The sequence below is a fragment of the Silurus aristotelis genome (genome assembly GCF_946808225.1).
Source record: "Silurus aristotelis genome assembly, chromosome: 25".
Classification (NCBI taxonomy): domain Eukaryota; kingdom Metazoa; phylum Chordata; class Actinopteri; order Siluriformes; family Siluridae; genus Silurus; species Silurus aristotelis.
In genome coordinates this window covers 3,190,583-3,213,326 of record NC_139598.1, presented here as the reverse complement: position 1 = coordinate 3,213,326, position 22,744 = coordinate 3,190,583, and the positions used below count along the sequence as shown (strand labels likewise).

Below are 22,744 nucleotides of genomic sequence, written 5' to 3'. Positions count from 1 at the left end.
ATCTAAATCCTATTAAACTGCTCTGGGATGAATTGGATCACAAGGTCAGAAAGAAGCCTCCATGCTGTTGTTTAGCTAAAGGAGGTCTTTTCAATGAAAAGTAAAGTTTAACTGTATTATGTTTAAGTCATTGAATACCTGTTTATTATGTTTTTATGTTTGCTCTGAAAAAATATTTGAAAATCTTTTCCAGTAGATTTTCAGCTAACATAACTAACCATTACCCAGGTGACTGTTGTATCATAGACCAAGCTGACAAACATGACTAGCCAATTAAGCTAGCTAATTACTTACACACACTGTCATGACTGCAAGTGCAAACACTTTTCAGTAACGTTATTTTATTCTACGTTTCACAGATTTCATTTAAAACCAGTAAACCTACATACGCAACCTTCAGGTGTATGAAAACCGTTTGTGCTACACTTTAAAAAACGTGTTTGTGGACACCTGATTAGTTTTCGTAACACCCCATTCTATATTTAGTCCCTGTTTGTGTTACAATAACCTCCACTCTTCTGGGAAGATGTTCCACTAGATTTTGGAGTGGGATTGTGGAGATTTGTGTGAGATTCATTCAGACACCAGGGTGTTAGTAAAGCCAGCTACTGATGTAGGTGAGAAGGTGAGGAGACCTGCGGTGCAGTCAGCGTTTACATTCATCCCAAAGTTGTTCAACAGGGTTGAGGTTAAAGCTCCATAGCAGGAGATCTTCCACTTCAACCCATTTAAATCAAATCACATATGTTTGTGGTAACAGTTCGGGGAAGGTGCACGTACGGCTGGACAGGTCAGGTGTCCCAGTAATTTTGTGGATATATAGAAGCTTTGTAATAAATCTTTAATCCCATATGTTTTGGTAACAGTTAAAAGTCTTATACTACATGCGTCAGTCTTTTCACGTAGCACGTCTTTTATATATAGAGGTACATTTTGTAGCATTTGATAACAATTGCGTGTGATTATATTTGAATAACGATTTAACATCTTGTTATATGGCGGGCCTGGGAATCAAAAACCTCAAGGGCTCCATTTTTACTGACAAACCGTTGGAGTAACTTTGAACTCAAATGGCACTCGCGCTCTCGCTTTGACTTTAAGCTCGTAAACCTACTGAACGCTGAGGCGACTGCGAAGTACATTTTTACAAACGCACATTTCCCTGTGATCTCCGTTTGAAATTTACTGTAGATGCCAGTTTATTAAAACATATTTTTATATTTTTACATTCCTAATATCGCGAGGCGACTTGTATAAAGTAGAAGTTTGAGCTGTAGTAATATGTATTTCATGAAAATGATTGCAAATGTCAACCCCCCCCCCTCCCCCCATTTAGACAGCAAATGTATAGAATGTTCCTGCGGGTTTACATGATGTACAAAGTCTGTTATTTATTGAAGGAGCTGAGATTGTACTGTTTATATCCGCGGATATAAATTACCTGTGTGTTCTTATGCAGTATGTTTGAGTTAACAGAAACCAAACAACCACTGACATGAAAAAGGAGTGCCGTGTTCATCACTTATACAGTTTAATACATCAGACTGACTTAAACATGGAGTCACGAATCAGTTGGTGGTAGGTTGTGTATCAGAGACGCAAAGGTTATTAGTTTGACTCCCCTGAGCTGAGCTCCATGAAGACAAGGAATTTTTGTCTAAAACATTTCAGGACCAAATGGCAAGCAGAAGTATAGGGCCTTGTATAGAAGGTTGAACTGAAGGTAAAGGGTAAATACACATCTAATCAGTATAAAATAGCAAACAGAGGCAGGAAGTCCGTGACCATATTGGAACCACAGCGTACTCTTCTGGCTCTTTGAGTTCAAATCCCAGAGCTGCTCGAATGCCACAGCTGGACCCTTGAACAAAACCCTCTGAAGATGAATGAAAGAGTAAAGATCCTTTTGTGTGTGTGTGTGTGTGTGTGTGTGTGTGTGTGTGTGTGTGTGTTCTTAAGGTTTCTTTGCTTCTGAAAAGAGTTATAGATTGGTTTCTGGTGGAGTCTGGGTTGTAATAAAACACAACCCGCAAACCTTAAAGGGTTTTAAGTTTAACCTTTTTTTTTTCTTCTCTTTCCCATGTGATGGAGTTTTGCAGAGGCGGAACCGAAAATTTTACTGAACAGTTTTCTATTTGTGTGATATAAAACTGTTTGTCACATGTATAATTCTGTTTAATGTGTTTTATATTTATATACAGTATCTCACAAAAGTGAGTGCACCCCTCAGATTTCAGCAACCATTTTAGTATCTTCTCAAGGGAAGAAACTATAGAAATAAAATGTTGATTAATTTTAGTTAATGTCCAGCACGTATAGCAGATTTACTGTCTTCAGCTTTGTTGTGTATGTTTTTATGTTTACTAATGATTTAAAAAATGCTCTCAAGGCTGAGACTAAACAAACTTGCAGTCTGCCACTTAGTATGTTTCCGAGGTAACTCAGATTTGTGTGTGTGTGTATATAAAATATATATATATATATATATATATGGACAGACATTCAGTTTGTCCTCAGGGTTTTGCTCAAGCACTCAGCAGTGGCTCTCCTGCTTTTTGAACTGAGTTGCCACTAACAGTGAAGAAGCAGCTTTAGTACATGCTTATAAACATTCCAACAGCCAAGAAATTTCATTTATTGAAATGTGAATAAAAATTAGTCTCATTAAGCATTCAGTTCTGTTACATCAAATCTACCAAAAACAGCATTACAGAGAATCAGGATTGTCCAGCTATATTTCACATGACATATCATTATATAAATGAATATTCTTCTGAGTATTTAACCATGTGTGGAAGTTTACTGATGTGCGATAAACCTATTTTACCTACAGGCAAAATGTTACAGATGATAATAATGAAAATAATGAATTAATATGCATCATAAATTTGGTTGCAAATGTAGATTTTTTAAAATATCTTTTAAATGAAATGTGCAGGTTTTTTTTTTTTTGCCATTTTATTCCCATTATACTTAAACAGTATATGTTGCTCTATAACTGCTTTTTTTTTTCTAATAGAAATATGGTCACTGATTTGTGAATTTTCCTGACCAAACGAATGATACAGCTGCCATAACTGAAATAATTTTATCATGAGCTATAAACAGATTTTATACAGGAAGAATTTGTCAGTGATTGGATCCTACTTTATGAATTCAATTACAAAAAAAATGTCAAGTGTCACAGTGTCATTCTTTCCATTCTGTCCAACTAAAATTGTCCACTGAAATATCTGTAGAAATAAAAGTGTCCTTGAAAAAATATATATTTTTCTGATTTACCCACTGCACTCGAGGACTTCTTATTAGAGTTTTCAAAGCCACCTGAAGTGTGTACATAGTTATAACGGGGCCTGCAGTTTTGTTTACAAAGACGCAAACGCTTTTTCTTGAAATGAATTGAATAAAGTTTCTTCTTTGTTCCATTTCAGGGTTTTTCCTTTCTTTGCCCGATCTACATTCGGGTTTCTGTTACAGCTCCTTTATGACAATCTCTGTTGTTAAAATCTGTAAAGTTAAACAGAATTAAATTGATCTAAAGAGTTTTTTGTGTTTAAACACTAGAGGGCGCTCTGAATACACAGTTTCAACGTGCAACACTGCTGTTAGGCGACATGACAAATTCACAACACTTCCTCTAAAAGATTTTGTTTAAAATATTTGACAGATGCATAATAAAGTAGAGTCATTTTTCCAAAAATACAATTTGTAGCTGATTAAATGCATTGATTTTGGTATTTGATATATTCCTGTCCATAATTTAATCATCCTGTCCCCTAGAAACATTTTGACCAGACGATACTGTGATTAAGACTTCTATCCCCTGACTCTTGGCTCTCACTTGATCTAATCCGAAGTGAGGATTTGGACAGGCTTGCTTTTATCGCTGAGCTGAGATGGAATTAGTGGGTGGGTTTGATGCTATAGCTGCATGCACTTTTCACCTCCTCAGCACGCAAAACCCTCAGAGCTGATTATTGTATAGTCTTAGAGCAGAGAAGTCAAAAAAAGACACCAGCTTATAGAGGATCCTATAGAAGTCCTTGCCTCATGCAGGTCAGCTTTGGTACACCATGCTTTGAGGAACAGATGAACTCTGGTGGTCAGAGAGATACAGTAGGATTGTTGTGAAGTGTTACTACAGCATGGACTTTGGATCATTAAAAAATCTCGGACTTTCCCCTAAAGAAATTCTGAAACTTCTCTACAGATATGAACATTTCTACACCTGTAAAGCTCTTGCAACATAAAAACAAGACGTTCACTCTATATAGTATTTGTTATGTAAAATAAATAATTCCGCTCCCCACGTGCACCAATGAGCCTCGGCCTCCCATGACCCTGTCGCCGGTTCACCACTGTTCCTTCCTGGGACCACCTTTGTTTGATACTGCCCACTGCAGACCAGGAACATCCCACAAGAGCTGCAGTTTTGGAGATGCTCCGACCCAGTTGTCTAGACGTCACAATTTGGCCCTCAAACTCTTTACGCTTGTACGTTTTTTCTGCTTCTAACATCAACTTTGAGGAGAAAATGTTTACTTGCTGCCTAATAAATATATCCACCTACTAACAGGTGCCATGATAAAGAGATAATCGGTGATCGGTGTATATTAAATATAAGAAGCAATCATCAGTGATGCCATATAAATGAGCTAGCTGTGAGGATTGTATTAGAAATGAAAAAAAAAGAGCCAATCCTATACTTGTGTGCAGATATATTTCACTATTACACTTGACTTACATGCAGCTTAGTGGTTAAGGCTCTGGGTTACTGATCAGAAGGTCAGGGGTGCAAGCTCTGGTATCCCCAAGCTGCCACTCTTGGGCCCATGAGCAAGGCCCTTAAACCTCTGACAAGCAAATAGCACCTTTCTTTCTTGACTACTGAATAGGTATGTGTAGATTTTATAGGATAAAGGTCATAAACATGAACTGGTCTGTCTCTTTCTTTGTTACTCAGATCCCCCACCCACAGATTAGATCAGATCAATAAAACAATTTTAAATAAAACACAAAGACTACGAACGAAGACGACTGATGACTCAGTGGTTGTAATATTCTTAAATGTGAAAGCTTTAAGTTTTGCTCAGTTGTACTGAACATTCCCATAAGCAATACGTTCATGACTGAGCCATGCTGCATCGTAATAAATGTGGATTTTCGTGAGCTGGAATGATCTTATAAATCCTCACCTCTATGATTAGACTCTCAGAGCAGAAATAAGCCAAGACATAAACCTTCTCCTTAAATCTGGAGTGTGCAACTGGCTAACGTCTGACAATGTGTCCTGAGGCTAGTCTAAACACGCTCTGACAACTAACAGCTAATTTTAGAGCAGCATTTAGAAGAGTGTGGGATTAAACGTAGCCAAAGTGACTGTGACTAATGACTTATCCATCGAGTTCAGGGAATTTTGCACACAACCTGTTGAACTGTGTTCACGTCTAGACATCAGCTTTTATTTATTAGGCGGCCTTTAAATGTAATGCTTCAATTTACACTAGCTAATAATTTCTCATAAAAGGTCAAAGGGAAAAAGTGTTATAACAATAGTATCACAATACTAATGGCTTCTCTTGAATCTGCCTGGACAAAGCATTTAATCATTTGTAGTTGTTCTGTGATTAAGGCTTTGTGTTACTCATTTGAAGGTTGGGGGATGAAGCTCTAAAACCACCCAGCTGCCACTGTTGGGGCCTGGAGCAGGACCCTTAACTCTCTCTGCTCCAGGGGCCCTGTATGACTGACAATGTGAAGAAAGAATTTCAGTGTACTGTCATGTACAGTATACGTGTGAAATAAGATTTTTTTTTATAGGTTCATGTTCGATTTTTGGAAGGAGTCTCAAGTGTCAGAAGTTTGTCAGATACATTTTGTGGTTCTCGGTAATGTGACAAAATGCTTATCATTTTTATATTAACTTTAACACAGAGAGAAAAGAGAGGCTGGTGAGGGAACTACTGTTTACAGGTGCCACAACATAATTGATAACAGAAACTTGTCTTGAAGACGATCCAAACTGTAACATTAAATTAATTTCAATTCAGTTTTATTTGTATAGAACATTATCTCAAAGCAGCTTTACACAGATTATCTGCTTATAAGGATGTATAAAGGAATGTGAACAAAGTGTATTGCTTATACCTTTGTTCCTTTATAATTGTTTATCTCTGATGAGCGAGCCAGTGGTGACAGTGAAAAGGAAAAACTTCCTGAGATGGCATGAGGAAGAAAACTTGAGGAACCAGACTCAAAAGGTAACTGATCCTTATCTGGGTGGCTCTGAATGTTCATTCATCGCAGTTCCATTTTTGACAAATTGCTGTGGTAAAAAAATATATATATATTGTGCGGATTATTTTTCTTTACATATGACGTTGCATGGGATATTTTTCTTAATGCATATTCATAAAAGGTGCCACAAAGTCAAATTAAATTTGCATATTCATTTTGGTAATTTCTGATGATGTGGTTTTTTGATCATTTTATATTTAGACCTGGTATATTGTTTTCTTGGAAAAAAGAAAAAAGAAAAGAAAGTAAATGTAATTGGAATGCACTGAAAACATATGCAAATGACAATCCCATACTGACAATAATGTTTTATGAGCTCTTTGGCCATTCAAGTCAGCAATCTGTCTTGTGTACTGCTTCTAGGGAAGATTATTCCTTCTCATATTAAATCATCCCTTCATGCACTTCACTTCACTTCCCCCCCTCCAAACACACACACACACAGTATACACCAGGGCTATTTTTGAAATGGCATCTTGTGACTATGAATAACTTGTCTCTAAATAATTCAAAATGAAGTCTTCTTTATAGGTCTTCTGTCGCTGTGGATGCTCATGGGATGCTTTTGGCGAGCACTTCGTTTTCTCTAAAGAGATGGTCGCTGAACTGCTCGTTTAATATCAAACCCTTCATTACGCTCAATCGATAGGTGCCCTGTCTAGAAAGCACTTTTTCCTCATACTGAAATCTTGGCACTAGTCATGTGGCGAGATTAAATTCACGTCACGTTAACTTTTGAATTAAAAACAAAACACCCAGGCCATAGATTTTGACGAGTGTCTGGGATTTTAAACAAACCGATTTACAAGACATTAATAGAGAATGTTATAATGGAGAATGTTAGTAGAAGGTTCGTTTAAATAGGTTTATAATTAAGGTTTGCATCCCAGCACTGTTTAATGGAGTTTAATTAATACACCTTTAATCAGGCTAATTGGAAAAGTGTGTAACTGTTTATATGATGAAGTTTTTTTAAAAGATAACATTCAGATGAATACATTTTTATGAAAGGAGTTTTGAGTGTAAGGGTTTTGTAACGGCATAGAAATGAAAGATTTATCCAAATTGGAATAAATATCGATAAATATTGGTGTAAAATAGACTGTAATGCTCGGAAAAAAATTCTAAAATGTATTTTAGTTGGAAGGCACCTAAACAATGTTTTTTGCTTTTTCACGTATCTGAAAACGTATTTTACACGTATCTGTAAAATCAGTCATTCCCTTTTATGTAAGAGTGGATAAAATCTGGTCAAGCACACAGCAAGCCACCAATCAGGGTAGAGTGCTCTGTTTTTTACCTTGTTTTGATTGCCCTTTGGTGCTAAATCATAGTACTTTGGATACTAGTATATTTGAATTCAAATACTTTTGTACTTTTATTCAAGTGAAAGTTTAAAGGGAGCACATTTACTTTTTGAAGTAATGTTTTATCTACTGTATCTCTACTTTAACTCAAATACCTGGTTTGTGTACTTCATCCGCTCAGAAGTGCAACCACTCCAATATATCCTATAACCATTTATCGGTGCATGTCTACCTGGCACCAAAATGACCTCACACCATAGAAGCTTTGACTGTGTGCAGAATGATTATAATTTGTGTTGATTGGCCCTAACATTATAGAGCCATCTTCAGCCATCATTGTGCTGGAAATGCCCCACTGAAGAATAGTGTAGTTGGGAATTTAATACGGCGAAGTGAGTCACCCAATTTAATCAAAGTGACTCAGTCTGGACCTGTCGCGCGCTGCTTATGCATTTAATCTATTGCTTTGGTTCACAGCTCATGCCAGTGCCGTGCTGAGCTGAATTCCAAGCACGTCAGTTATCCCCAGCGCTCGGCTCACGTCAGGCTCGATGCCACGTGAGAAAAACAGACATGTTTAAAGTTTTACAGCACAGCACGACTCTTTTAGGTGATGCTATCAGGATTAGCAGGTTGCCAAATGAACAAAAAAGTGATTTTTAGTGTCCAAGTGAGGGAAAGAGATGAATGCAGTTGTTTCTTCCCTTGATGTGCGTGGAGGTAAAATCCTTCGTCGATGCGTTCTGAAGGCATTTGATCTTGAAATGTTGTGTAAAATTCTCCTCCTTGGAAAGATTCCAGCACATAAGCCTATTAAAATCCTTTCCACTCCTCAACCCAGAGTCTCTCCTATGGGTATAATATTTCTGGAAGCTATGGCTTTTAGTCTGGAGGAAGCAGCTGTTCTGGCGCTGTGAGTGTTCAGAACAATAAAGATACTCCAGTTTAGAGTCATAACAACTTGACTAACATTTAGACTACATTTTACATTTACAATGTTCCCGTTTAAACACTAACACAGAATACATAGACTATTTAAAAAAAGCTTTTCAGCCTCTAATTTAGCAATCTAAAAACTGTCATGTTAGTAGAGTCATGAGGATTTATTAGATGCAACAGTAGTGGTTAGATGACTGTATATGCAGGAAAATAAATCAGGATGTCTCTTGGTGCGGATGCGATTCTTAAGCTGATAACCGAGCTGAGATAATTAAATGTATGCTAAAGTGATTTTAAATGGATTCATCCAGGTGTTTGGAACAGAGGAAACTTTAGCAGTACCAGAAAATACAGTGAGCAAGAACTCAACAGCTCAGTGATGCTCAACCTCAAACGATGCTTTGCAAAGACTAAAGCAGAGCCGATGAGAGCACAGACTAAAGACTGACAATTAGGCTGCAAAGCCATAAGCCTCGGTGCCTCTAATGTTCCACCAGCTTGCTACAATGATCTTTAAAATCTACTATAGCTATGCGAGTGAATTTGATGTATCACCAAATTAAGCTTACTTTTCCTTTTTATATGTTTATTAGATCTTAAATAGACCTGAAACGGATATTATTAAACTGAAGATGACTGGAACTACTTCCTCTAAAGTGAATGTCATTGTAATTTTTAATACGTTTGTATTTGTCAAATAGCACTTTATTAGATACAGATTGTTTATCATGTATTCTATACTATACTATTATACTACGCCCCCGTGAATGAGCTGTTATATACAAACAATAATATTAGAACCAACAATGTATTAGAACCAGTGCGATCATTTCTTCGCTTAATAAGTAAACTTCTGACCAATCAGAAGGAAGAACCCAACACCCAATGGTATGATTTTACTTTGTGTCTGACTTTTACTAAAAATCTTACATTATAACAGACTGCTCCATTTTTTATTTATTTAATTTTTTTGTAGAAAGGTTAATCATAAATTATTTATAATGTCCAGGTGGACATGGGGAGGTTTAACATATTTATGCATATTTAAAGATCACCGTTATGCACATTTAATGAGGGTGGAGGTTCACTGTCAAGGTGTTCAGAGCCCATTTTTAGAACAGGAACTCATTAAACAATTTATTATTCTACATAAGATTATTTTAATGATTTTAAAAACACTAACTATCTTAAACTATACGATATGGACAAAGGTTTGTGGACACCTCACCAAAAGATTCATATGTGCTTTTTGAACACCCCTTCCAACATTTAGTCTCTTTTTACTGTTATAATAACCTCCACTCTTCTGGGAAGATATTCCACTAGATTTTGCTTGTGGAGATTTGTGCTCATTCAGCCACAAGGGTATCAGTATGTATCAGTATTGATTTAGGGTAAGAAGGACTGTTGTGCAGTCAGCGTTCCAAATCAGCTTAAAGGTGTTTAATAGGGTTGAGGTCAGAGCTCTATAGCAGGAGATCTTCCACTCCACCCCATTTAAAACATATCTTCATGGAGATGGCTTTGTTCATAGGGGCATTGTCATGCTGAAACAGTTTTGGGGCTCCTAGTTCAAATGAAGGAGAATGTAAGGCTCCCAATCCTTCCATACAGTTAACTGCATTGGTGTGATCAGTGAACGTGTTTAGTCTAATTTCTATTTACGTTCCAGCAGATTACTCAAGGGTGAATCAACATAAACAATAAAAGAGAAAGGATAGTAGATGATAAAACAAAAACACAGGACCCAGGATTAGCAAAGCACCTGCTTAGTAATGCAGATTACAAGGTTTTATACAAATAGAAAGAAGGACTGCTAAACACACAAACCACCAATAGATTAGTATAATGAAGACTGGCATGTCTGAGACGTACCTGCAGAACACAAAGTGCAAAAAAGCCTGAAGATGACAAGAAGCATTAGTGTGCTTGCTACAGCGACATCTTTAATCTTCCCTTAATTGCGTATGCTAATTACTTCATTATAGTTGAATCAGTGTTTCGGTGTAGGCAATGCAGCAAACAACTCGCTCTCTTGTTACCTCTTGGAAATTTACAATCCTGCTAAGAAACTAAAGTCAACTTCAAATGACATGGGGGGGAAGGAACACACACCCGACAAATTGATTCTTGTTAACTGCTTCCCTAACATCCATCTTAGGTTTGTTTCTACAAATTAAACTAGAAAATAAACCTGCACATTTAGTGTAGCTAGATTTAAAAAAAAAAACAAATGTTTGACTGCAATCAAACATTTTTTTATGATCTTAGTAGATTTAGTGTCGTTCAGTGGTGGATTAAGTACACAAACCATGTAGTTAGATATAAAATTAGAAACACACTCAGTGAAATATGACTCCAGTAAATGTAAATGTACTCCTTTTAAACTTTCACTAAAGTAACAGTATTAAAGTATTTACCTTTAAAATGTACTTACGTATCCGAAGTAAAGTGGTTTATTATAATCTTCTTCTTCTTCTTTTGGCTTCCTCTATTAGGGGTCGCCACAGCGGATTATCCATCTCCATATCCCCTGTCTTTTACATCTGCCTCTTTTAAACCATCTACTTGCATGTCTTCCCTCACCACATCCATAAACCTACTTCTTGGTCTTCCTCTTTCCTCCTTCCTGGCGGCTCCATCCTCAGCATTCTCCTACCGATATACCCCATTATGGGGGACTCTAATGATCTATTAATAGAATGATATTAAACACTGATTGAGATCTATTACAATGATCATGAGTTGAAAGCTTCTTCCATCAATTATTCCTCTCAAAATGTTCTGTTGAACCGTATGTTTTTGATCAAAACAAGTTTAAAACTGCACGCATGCTCGACCCCGATTGCTGGATTGCTGTGAGTTTGACCAGTTAAGTTTTTATCCGCTCATTAATAAAAAAGGAACGACTGAGTTCACAAAATGTAATTGAGTAAAAAGGCTGATATTTGACTTTGAAATGTAGTGAAGTTAAAGTAAAGGTCTCCTCAAATAGAAATAATTCAGTAAAGTACAGATATGCGAAAAAGCTACTGAAGCACAGTAAGGAATTACATTTACTTCATGACTGTTCACTTCTGGTGTCTCTGCATGTGTGCTATAAACGTCTTTGCTTTTATTGCTGCTACTTTCTGCAACCAATCATTCAATCTGGTTGCCATTTTAGCAAAAAACTGATAACACTTAATACTGTAAAGAGAAGATATTAAATGTGTAAAGAAAACTGTTGCCTGTAAGAATATAAAATTTAAAACAGTTAAAGTTTAGAGTTTTACAGTCGAGGGGTCTTTCTGTGTTCAGCCTCTGCCTCAAAGATGGACTTTGAACATTTCTCCTTTTCCTATCACTGTGCACTGCGGAATAAAAACGGGCCGAATATGTAGATTTTTTAAAATGTAAAGTCACTACCTCGTCATATTTTATCAGCATGTGTGACTCCCTGATTTCTATATTTCGAGAGGGGGAATGTGCAAGAATCAAAGGTGCACAGAGGGAAGTGCAATTTTCTAGAATTAGTCACAGTAAAATACTAAACCAGCAGCAGTTCTTCTTTGGGTTGTGTAGATTGAATTTAAGTGGAAACATTTTCTCACCTGATGAAAGCTAATTTAATAGGTTTTGAACATTGCCTTTGCCAAACCTTATCAAAGGTGAGATTCATAATAAACTGATTAAAGCAGCCAGTAGTAGACAGACATTACAGTTAGTGAGAATATACTTTGCAAACGCTGACATGATGACTTACTGCATAAACTGCTTATCAGATCTGATTTTTACACAATAATCCTCAAAGTAAATACACAGACACACACACACACACACACACACACACACACACACACACACACACACACACACACACACACACACACACACACACACAGTAGCTCACAAAAGTGAGTGCACCCCTAACATTTCAGTAGTCAGTGTGCAGCTTGTATAGCAGTACAGATTTACTGTCCTATGAAAATAACTCAACATAAAGCCATTATTGTCTAAATAACTGGCAACAAAAGTGAGTACACCCTCAGTGATAACATCTGTACAGTATGTTTGTTTAACCATGAAAAGCCACATATCTGATTCATCATGTTAATGTTTTTGGCTGATTGACAGGACTATACAAATTTGTGTATCTTGTATTAGAGCAGGTAAAATTGGATGTTAACACTGGATGTTCAACATTTGAGAATTAGAATTGTTGCTCTCCACAAAGATGCCGAGGCTATAAGAAGATCAGTAACACCCAAAGTTACAGTACAGTGGCCAGGGGCATACAGAGGTTTTCCAAGACAGATTCCACTCTGGACAGGCTTCGCAAGGGTCTATCAAAGAAGTCAAATCCTCGTGCTGTGTATCAGGTGCAGAAGCTGCTTTAATTGAAGATTTATAGATGAGGCAGAGGAAAAAATGATCGATCAAAGTTTTTGTCTTTGGATCATGTGGTGCACATGTTTAAAAATCTATAGCTGAACTACTAATACATTTACTGCCTTGTCTCATATAGAGATTTAAAATGTGGTGGAGTTCAAGTCAAAAGTCTCAAAAGAACAAAAATCCAAATAGAGTACAGGTGCTTGAAAACTGCACAGTAATATCGCAATTATACTTTCTTACTTGGATACAATTTGTCCTTTGTCCACCACCAAAAAACTCCCCCAAAAAACTTAGCTCTTTTGGGAATAAATCACAGGAAAGAAATAGGCAAGTGCATCGGAGCAACAATAAGACTGTCCAGGGGAGGTGTAAAACAATCACATCCACTACAGGAAAGTGCACAGACGATATCAGCCTGTAGTCTCATTGTTTCACCTAAAATAAAACTAATCCAGACCTGGCCAATCCTGAGGGCAACCAGTATGACCTGATCATACTCATACACCACATGAATCATCTGTTCTGAAATGAGAAGAAAAAAAAAAATTCTGTAATAATAGATTTAGCTCAGAGGGAAACAGGGTGGGTAATAATGAAATTGTATTACTTGAATTAATTCTCTGTGTTCACCATTAATATTGATTCTATGGATTTTAGGGGGTCACCATGAACAGTGCCACAGTGAAAACATAAATTGGCAAATTTATTTCCATTTTCTTTAATGTATTTTCATTTGATATTCTTTGATATTATTGCCAGGATGCTGACAATTTTAAATAAACAGATATATCGATTTGGTCCATTGCCGAGCTTTCAGACTTGTTGAACAGAGGAAGTTGTTTCATAGCGCTCTTTGCTGCATAAATGTTTCAGTCCACATGAATACTGCAAAATGCTTTAAGGGAGGACACCTGTTTCAGCTTTGGAGTGGCCCTTAAAAGCAACACAATGATGTGCTTTCATGAAGGCTGCATGTTTTTTGAGTTTCCGTCCTGTTTGCCTTTATGCGAAATGGTTGAAAGAAAAAAAAAAGCTTTTCTCTGATTCATTTTGCAGTGCGTCACCGTTCCTGTTACACTGGTATACTGAAAGGTCACCAGAATGTAGCATTGACTCCAAGGACAGCGGGTAGAAATGTGGCCTCATTAAAGAGCAAAATGAAACAAGGCACAAGTTGCTTCCTGCATCAAGGTCGTCACTGCTTGCAACTGCACTTGAGTCATGTTTGAAACACTGAAGGCTTATCTAATACAGTATATGTTTATAAAGGTTAGAAGGTATTTATGGTATTTTAATGGTATATTATCCACAATATGTACATTTTATGTACGTATATATATTTTCAGTGGTGGACGAAGTACACATGCATGAAAATGATAAGGAATCCATAGTGCTAGCTCTAGCCGCTAACCACGAAGTGTTAAATGTTAATTTGTTAAAGTATACTGAAATAGGTAGAACAGTTAAGCAGATCATATCTTTAGAAAATTCGATATTAAATGTAAAACACACACATACACATCTGTATTATTCAAATAGGGTCTAACAAATGTAAACTATTTAATTTCATTGTTTTATTTATTAAATTTGATGTAATCAGTTACATTTGTGCCAATTTCATTTGTCCTGCGACTCCAAATCGTGGGGTGCCATTTTTGGGGTTGTTGTTCGGTCGCTACAATATTAGTAAAATTATACAATTAATAGTAATACAATTTTTATTTACTCAAATAAAAAGGAACGACTGATTTAGGCAAAATGTAGTTGAGTAAGATATTTGACTTTGAAATGTAGTAAAGTTAAACTAAACGTCTTACCAATTGGAAATACTTACGAAAAAATCTACTTACCTACAGTAACGAATTACATTTATTTCGTTACTGTCCACCACTGTATATTTTACCATATATATTTTAGAACAAATATAATATTTTGTATCTCCATCTCCTTAACTCTTCATTCTGTTGTATATAATATACAGCATATATATATATATATATGCTGTATATGTGTGTGTGTGTGTGTGTGTGTGTGTGTGTGTGTGTGTGTGTGTGTGTGTGTGTGTATATAACATTAAAAAAAATTTCATGTTGCTCATTTGATTTAGGATCTTACCCAAATGTCAAACTCATAGTAAAACTGTTCCACGAAGCACTAGCAACTGACAAAGTCTCTGAGTAATGGGATCACGACAGACCAAAAGAGGCTCCAAGGAGCAGTCTGGAAGTTGTTGAGAAGTCCTGATTACATACTACGCCAGAACATACTGCTGCACATGCTGTGACTATAGCACCTACTTTGAAAGATAACAAGAGCATAGACTTTGGTCTTGTTAACTCTAAAAAAACTAAAAAAAAAAAAACAAAAAAAAAAAAAACAGGGTTCTGTTTGTAAATCATACGCCTGCATTCTAAACTTTTTTTTTTTTTTTTTTTTTTTTTAGGAAATGTGAATAATGAAACAAGTGAGAATCACTACACTATCAAATACCAAATCTATGAATTACTCGATGTGAAGGGTATCATCCAAACCAGTAATCACTTTTCAAGGGCCAGCATGATAGAAAGGAGCTCTATTTTGCCAACACTACAGTTCCCCTCTGTAAACATGAGATTTTTGGAGAAGGATGTGACCAAGGAGAGCTGGAAGTGATTTTTTGATAGCATGACTCAAACTCCAATAACTCCACCAACAACTGACAGGATAGGATTACGATTAGAACTAAAAGGACACTGATTGAAGCATGGTCTTGTTGGTCGATACATCTTCTCCAGGGGAGTCTGTGTAGAGCATCTTTGTGGAGCAAGGTTAAAGAAGCCAGGTCAAATCAACACATCTGAGCAGTGACAATCAATGTGTTTTAGAATAACCTTGATAGTACCACCTTCACATGGCTTACACACTTCTCCAGAGTATTGTAGTGTATATATGTCTCTGAATAATTTACTGAGCAAGTAACATTTATGAAAACCTAAAGCATATACACTGACCAGGCATAACTTAATGGTCATTGATTAGGCATAACTTTATGACCACCTGCCTAATATTGTGTTGGTCCCCCATTAGCTGCCAAAACAGGGATGACTTATTGAGCATTAACTTCTTCAGCAGTTTGAGTTACAGGAGCACGTCTGTTGGATCGGACCACACGGCCGTGACACACGGCCATAACCCTGTCGCACCATGGGGCATTGGTGAGCCCTTTTGGCATGACCTGATATTTGTATTGTCCTTAAGGGTGTTAAAAAAGCTTTAAGCTTTAAAGATTTTAACTGACCCCACACCCAAATAAGGTTTTACTATACATACTTTGTAGATTCATTTGATATGTTCTCCAATCCTGGAGTGTTAGATGCTCCAAAGATGCAAACAATGACATGGACGGATTGACATCTTAATACTGCTCCTATCTGCACTCTAAAAAAGAGACTTAAACTGGGGAGTTGGATCAGACCATTTAAAAAATATCACACTACAGGTTAAGTGCTTGACTTTTGGGAAGCTGTGTAAACTCTACCAAGTACATATAAACGGTCTGATCAGTGGTGTGTTGCCTGTAGCCAGGACCAGTTGGCTTTACCTCTTAAGACAAAGCTAGTTCAAGCTGATCAGGTGGTGTTTGATGATAGTGAGATGATGACAGTGACCTTAAGGTTTTTGCTGTGCCATAAGCTGCAGATGCTGAACTCTATAAGCAGGACCCAATGTTAAATATGTCTTCTGTAATAGAGAAGGAAGGATTTTACAGGTATACCTGCACCTGAAAGTATTTATACAATCCAAAAGAGAATTAAACACAAGAAAACATGAATGATTTAAAAACACAGCTTGGTTTATGTCAACCTACAGTACAAAGACAAATTTCAAACAGAATAAAGAAAATATTTGTTGCAGGGCATACCAATAGCTTTTTTTTTTGCGTCTGCTTCCTTTTTTTGATATTGAAAAGTTTATACACTATATTCTTATATCCATTTGCAATTGATTCCTACCTGAATATCATCTTCACACGGTTTATCAGCACGTCTAACCAATGAGGATGAGTATCAGTAGTTTTCTCTACAGGGAAAATGCAGAAGGCAGCCCCATGAAGCGAGAACTCTCTGGATCGCATAATTATTAGACCTGTTCAAAGCTGATAGTATCTTGAAAGGCGAGAGAAAAAATATTAAACTCAGTTGAAATACAGGCTCTGACATATTGTTAAAATACAAAAATAAAAGACAATTAAGGACTGTCATGTAATTTCAGATGCAGTTGATAAAGACATTGCACAAAACAGAGTCGAGTAATTCAAGTAGTTTATTGGCAATGGTATAGTGGTAAACAGTGTAAGACAAAACTGAAATATATTTTTTTTTATCTTACAAAAATACCATGTAGCGGCGACACAAGTGAGCACATTTAAGCATGAGTACAAAAATAATGCGTCTTTTCACATATGGTTGGATAAATTTGCGCTAGTCATGTACAGAGCTGTGACGTGCTGTGTCCTGGATATTGTGTGTGCAGCATGCAGAATGCACGGAACTGTTTGCTTCACTTCGACGATATACACAAACACAGAAAAATTTACACAGCATCCAGTTCTAAAGCTTTCCATGTGTTTAAATGGTAAAATGTGTTAAAAAGCCAATTTGATAAATTTTTTTATGAGTTTTTATGAAAACCTTTAAAGCACCACAGATGAAAAACTTTTTACACGGCCAAGTACACGACATGGATCTGAACGAAACCAAAATAAAACTTGAGCACAGTCAACATTAACTTTATACTTTGTAAGGGTGTACATTCTTCTTGGCAATGAATGAGAGGTCGTTTGTGTTGTTTAAACAGTGACAAACACTTCAGGACAATGATATCGAGGAAATCTCACTTATCATTAAAAAGCTATGAAATGAAATGTCATTCTGACGGATCGTATGGAAGTTCAATTGATTTTACACTGTACCTTCAGTACACAAATGGCTTTAGAACACAAGGTAAATAAATTATTTTTATACCTAGAGATCTCTCGACACTTACGGCGAATGAGCTGGTTTCCGTGACCCAAACTAATGGCTAATTCAATATACCAACTTTCATTCCTGAACTGAAATACTTCTACTTTACATCAAATACTTTCCACTTATTAACTCCAAGCCACAAAAGAAGCAGAAAGAAACTACAGTAAATCATTACTTCATAATTCTGTTTGGGATGAGCTCAGAGATGACGGTCATACACAAATACTTATACGTAAAAACACTTTATTTGAAGGCTACTGATATATGGATCTTCATTTTTGTAAGCACTGAGGGATATTTAATAATACATTGGTATTTATACAAGGCTGGTGTTAGTATTTAGCCAAAAAAGGAAAAACGGTTTGAAGAAAATGACAATCACTAAATAAATCATTTAGTAGATTCCATCAGAATTATGTGAAATACTTGACATTATGTCAGTGACCTGTTTTTGTTGAAAGTAATAAAAGATTATCGATTACGTTACAAATTTAAACAGAATGCATGCTCTATAGCTCAAAAAACAACAACTGACTCAAGCCTTACATATGTGCTCATGCATTATTCTGTAAACATGTTATTCAATATTAATGCATGTAGTTTGCCTTCAAATATAGTGTTCTTTAGTATGTGCTTTATGTGCTGCATGTGGTTTGGCTGTGTTCGAAAAATAGATAAGAACAAATAGGCAAGGAATCATCTTAAAAATACAACAACGTTATTAATGTCCCTTCTTTAATGTACCATAAGAAATGTTTTTTCTGAACCTGGAATTTGATCCTCACTAAATATTATCATCTTGGATCCATTTTTTACAGTTTTGCTCAGATTCTTGCGTGTAAACTTTCATCATGCATTCCCTATTTATCTCTGAATGGGATCTGACGATGAGCCGTAAAAATGTCCCGTCATGCTACAGCTTTAAGTGATAAACCAACCACGCTAACACAATCGCAAAGACGACAGACTCTGATTGTATGACAAGGAATGATGCCTTATGGGAATGATAATGATAGTGCAGAGAAGGGCATTCAGCTTACAAATACATCACTTCTTCCTCTCACTTCTATCTCTCTCTCTCTCACTCACAAACACACACACACATACACACAAACCAAACACGCATACTGTGTAGTTTGAAAAATCATCCACAAAATACGTCAAGTGTCTGGGAGAAATGTCACATTTTCTCTCTACAGTGTATCTCCATTTAGATTTTGGATAGTCAACAATCCACTTTTGGTTGCTATTTTTTCACATAAGAAAAGAAAATAAGCCTTCTGCAATCTCTACAATCTAGACATTCAGTGCTGTTTCCTCTGATTCGTATAAATTAGTGGTGTTTATCTAAATCATGTTTATACAACAGTGTTTCCTTGTCCTGCTGCTGTTGAATTGCACATTTTAGAATGTTCCCATCTTTAACACAAATCTTATTTATGTCCCAAACACTAGAAATCCATTCATGCATTCTTAGTAGACACTGGCTGAAGTTCATTCTTAGAGAATCAATGCTATGGCCTCCCTCTATCCAAAGGGGATTACGGCTAAATGTCATTTTTCAAAAGCTCTTTTTTTATCGTTATACAAAGACACGGACAAGTGTCTTATTTTAATAACAGACCAAACGACAAAAATTCATGCGACTCTGCCACCAGTTTTATTCAGGAGCCGCTGCTCACTTAGACTAATTAAAAGCAAACAAATACAAATGTACAAGCTGGTGTGACTTGAGGTAGAGATAAAAATCATGAAACCTATTTTGAAGCACTATTTTATGACTTTATATGACTATTGAAATTAAGCAGTGTTTAAACTGGCATATTACCAATGCCCTATTTCACTTTAACATAAAAAAAACAACAACAAAAAAACTTTATGCTCTAACAATGTTCTCCAACTCAAAGATTTTTTTCCCAGCAGGACAATGCTCCATGCCACACATCCACCAATCAATGTGTGGATGGAAGACCACCAGATCAAAAGCCTGTCATGGCCAGGCCAATCTCCAGACCTGAAATCTACTGAAAACCTCTGAAATGTGAGCCAGAGAAAGATCACCATCTGCTTGAATTTTTGCGCCAGGAGTGCCATAAAGTCGTCCAACAGCAATGTAAACGACTGGTGGAGAGCATGCCAAAGAGGCATGAAAGCTGTATTTGAAAATCAGGGTTATTTCATTAAATACTAATTTCTTAACACTAAAACACAAAACATTAGTACTGTGTTGTTAAAAAATGAATTATTTGTGGTCTAAAAAAAACATTGCATCATTTTATGCAAATTAATGCTCTGAATGACAATATGTTTATTTGGAATTTGGGCGAAATGGCGTCAGTAGTTTATCAAACAAAAACATTAATTTTACTGGAGTGGTGGCTCCAGCGGTTAAGGCGCTGGGTTGCCGATCGGAAGGTCTGGGGTTCAAGCCCCGGATTCGCCAAGCTGCCACTCTTGGGCCCTTGAGCAAGGCCCTTAACCCTCTATGCTCCGGGGGCCGCCTTCCCGTGGGCTCACCACCTGCAGGAGGGACCGTAAGGGACGGTGCTGTGAGGATTGGGCAGCAGTCGAAGGCGGGGGCCTGCTTAGACTGCTGCCCCCGCGACCCGAATTACGGATAAGCGGGAGAAAATGAATGAATGAACAAACCTATAAATAGTAAAACCAGAGCAACTGGTAATTTTACAGTGGTCTCAGTTTTTTTTTTCACAATTGTATGTTTACATTTGATATAAAATATATTCTGTATTTTAAAAGAAATTGTGAATTAGCCTCTCTGTCTGCTCATTGAGAAATTTGTTCCAGCAAGAACACACTAAAATGTACTAATTAGGGCAGTTGTTGTGGGAAACACTGCTCTATAACATAGCGGGACCCGCAAGCACAACACATTCACATTCAGAGACACAACTGTGAAGCAGAGAAGTAATTCGTCATACTTAACGTATGACACTGTGTATTTTCTTCAAAAAAAACATATTACAGCATATTCCGAATTAAGAGCAACACAGCACTGACAAAATGAAGCAGCTGTGATGTTATGAGTCCTGATATAATGAAGTTATTTTTCATAACTGTTTTTTTATTTTTTTAATGGTTGTAAAAAATGTGCAAAAGCAGCCTAAAATGTAAGAATATAAGATTTGTCAAATGTCTTATAAAAAGTAAAACTTAATTAAAAATTAATAAAAAAAAGATTATATATTTTTCTGTGTATTGTACTCTGTAGGCTATTACTATTATTTTAATTCATTTTCAAAACAAATTTGTATTTAACACTTTAACACTGGAGAAAAACAAAGACTTTCCAACAGGCTATTTGATTTCTACTCATATCAACAAAACCTGTTTTCTTTCTGAAACATCAGAGAGCATCAGCATCCCTTAAACGATTAATTCTGCAAATTAACACACACCTGTAACTAAAGATTTCATGACTGTGGCCTGCAACAATACATTATTTACCTAAACATTATAATTAAACAGCTGCTCTTGCATTTTAAGTAAATTCTGAAATAAACAAATGCTCTGGTAATATGCTTGCACAATGTTTGATCATCTTTAATAAATAACTTTTTTTATTTGCACTTACTATTATAACCAGTTTAGATTTTTGAGCCTATATGCATCTACATGGGGCCAGTAGTTATGGTGTTCATGTTGTTTTTACTACTTAAAAATATTTTTTTTTTTTTACCAAAAAACTATTTGTTTATTTTAGTTTGGTGTACACACAATTTTACTAAACGAGTATTGAAAAAGGCCAAAGGTTTCACTGATTTGCTGCCTTTTCACACAATGGCAACATGTGATTATAGCACATTGTCAATGATGTGGTTATATATGTGATTCTATTACATAGAAATACTGTTTTTAAGCCATGTGTAGCGTATATCTCAAGAGAATGTGATGTGGAGTGCTTGTGGTACCCTCATGCCATATGATTTGAGAGGAACTTCACAGAATCTTGCACCTGTATCCTGATGCATACAACATACAGCATGACTGGATCTACAGACTTTAATTGTCCTGTGTCAGGTGACTCTTCTGAGTTATATGGTGATTGTCACGGAATCGTCGTGGCAAGATGAAGCTCGCTGAGTTTTAGGGCTGCAACGTGTCAGCATGGAGATCTGAGTGGCAAAGTTGTTGCCATTGCTGCCCATCGACGGATGCTGGTACTTAGTGCCAGAGCCTAGGAACCTCTCCAGGTGCCACCTTCTCCATTTCCTCTTGATCTCACCTTGAACCTGAAAAATAATGAGACAGTGATCACTATGTGTCTATATCTATTTATAGATATAGATTTATATAGATACATTATAAATATTACCAAAACTGATTCCACAATTACTCGTATTAGGCAGATCAAAAGGTTAGATACAATTATTTTATCTAAATGCATCCAAGCATAGGTTTCTTTTTCAGTTTCACTCTAGAACACATTTGTTTGGTTTCCCAGTGCAGCTCAGTATGCAAAATGTGCAAATCAAATAGCAAATAAGCACAAAACTGGAGTCTTATATGATCCAGGCCGGGTTTTTCGAAAAGAGTTAAGGCAACCTAAAGTTAAGACAAGCTGAAGCCTTACAATAAATTTATGACCACATATTTCAAAAATAAAATAATATAAGTGCAATTATTTTAAAAGCTACCTACCTCTCCATTTAAGAAGCAGTAAAGGACAGCTACCACAAAGCCCTGTAAGTAAAGATATTTTTAATATACACACACACACACACAAGGGAGGATTTTTATATGCTCATTCATTCAATACATCCTCCTGAGAATGAAACATTAATTAAACTGAACTGTATG

The 22,744-nt window shown here is 36.4% G+C and overlaps 1 protein-coding gene across 1 annotated transcript in view; it reads right to left on the bottom strand.

Moving 5' to 3' along the window:
• Positions 1–20,606: 20,606 nt before the first annotated feature.
• Positions 20,607–22,744, bottom strand: part of vipr1b (vasoactive intestinal peptide receptor 1b) — a 44,198-nt gene continuing 42,060 nt past the window's right edge. The window contains exons 12-13 of the mRNA XM_083530186.1: positions 22,586–22,627; positions 20,607–22,176 (exon numbers count right to left, since the gene is read on the bottom strand). Of these exons, the coding sequence (XP_083386312.1) occupies positions 21,979–22,176; positions 22,586–22,627 (240 nt within the window). The 3' untranslated portion in view covers positions 20,607–21,978. The remainder of the gene's footprint in view (positions 22,177–22,585; positions 22,628–22,744) is intronic.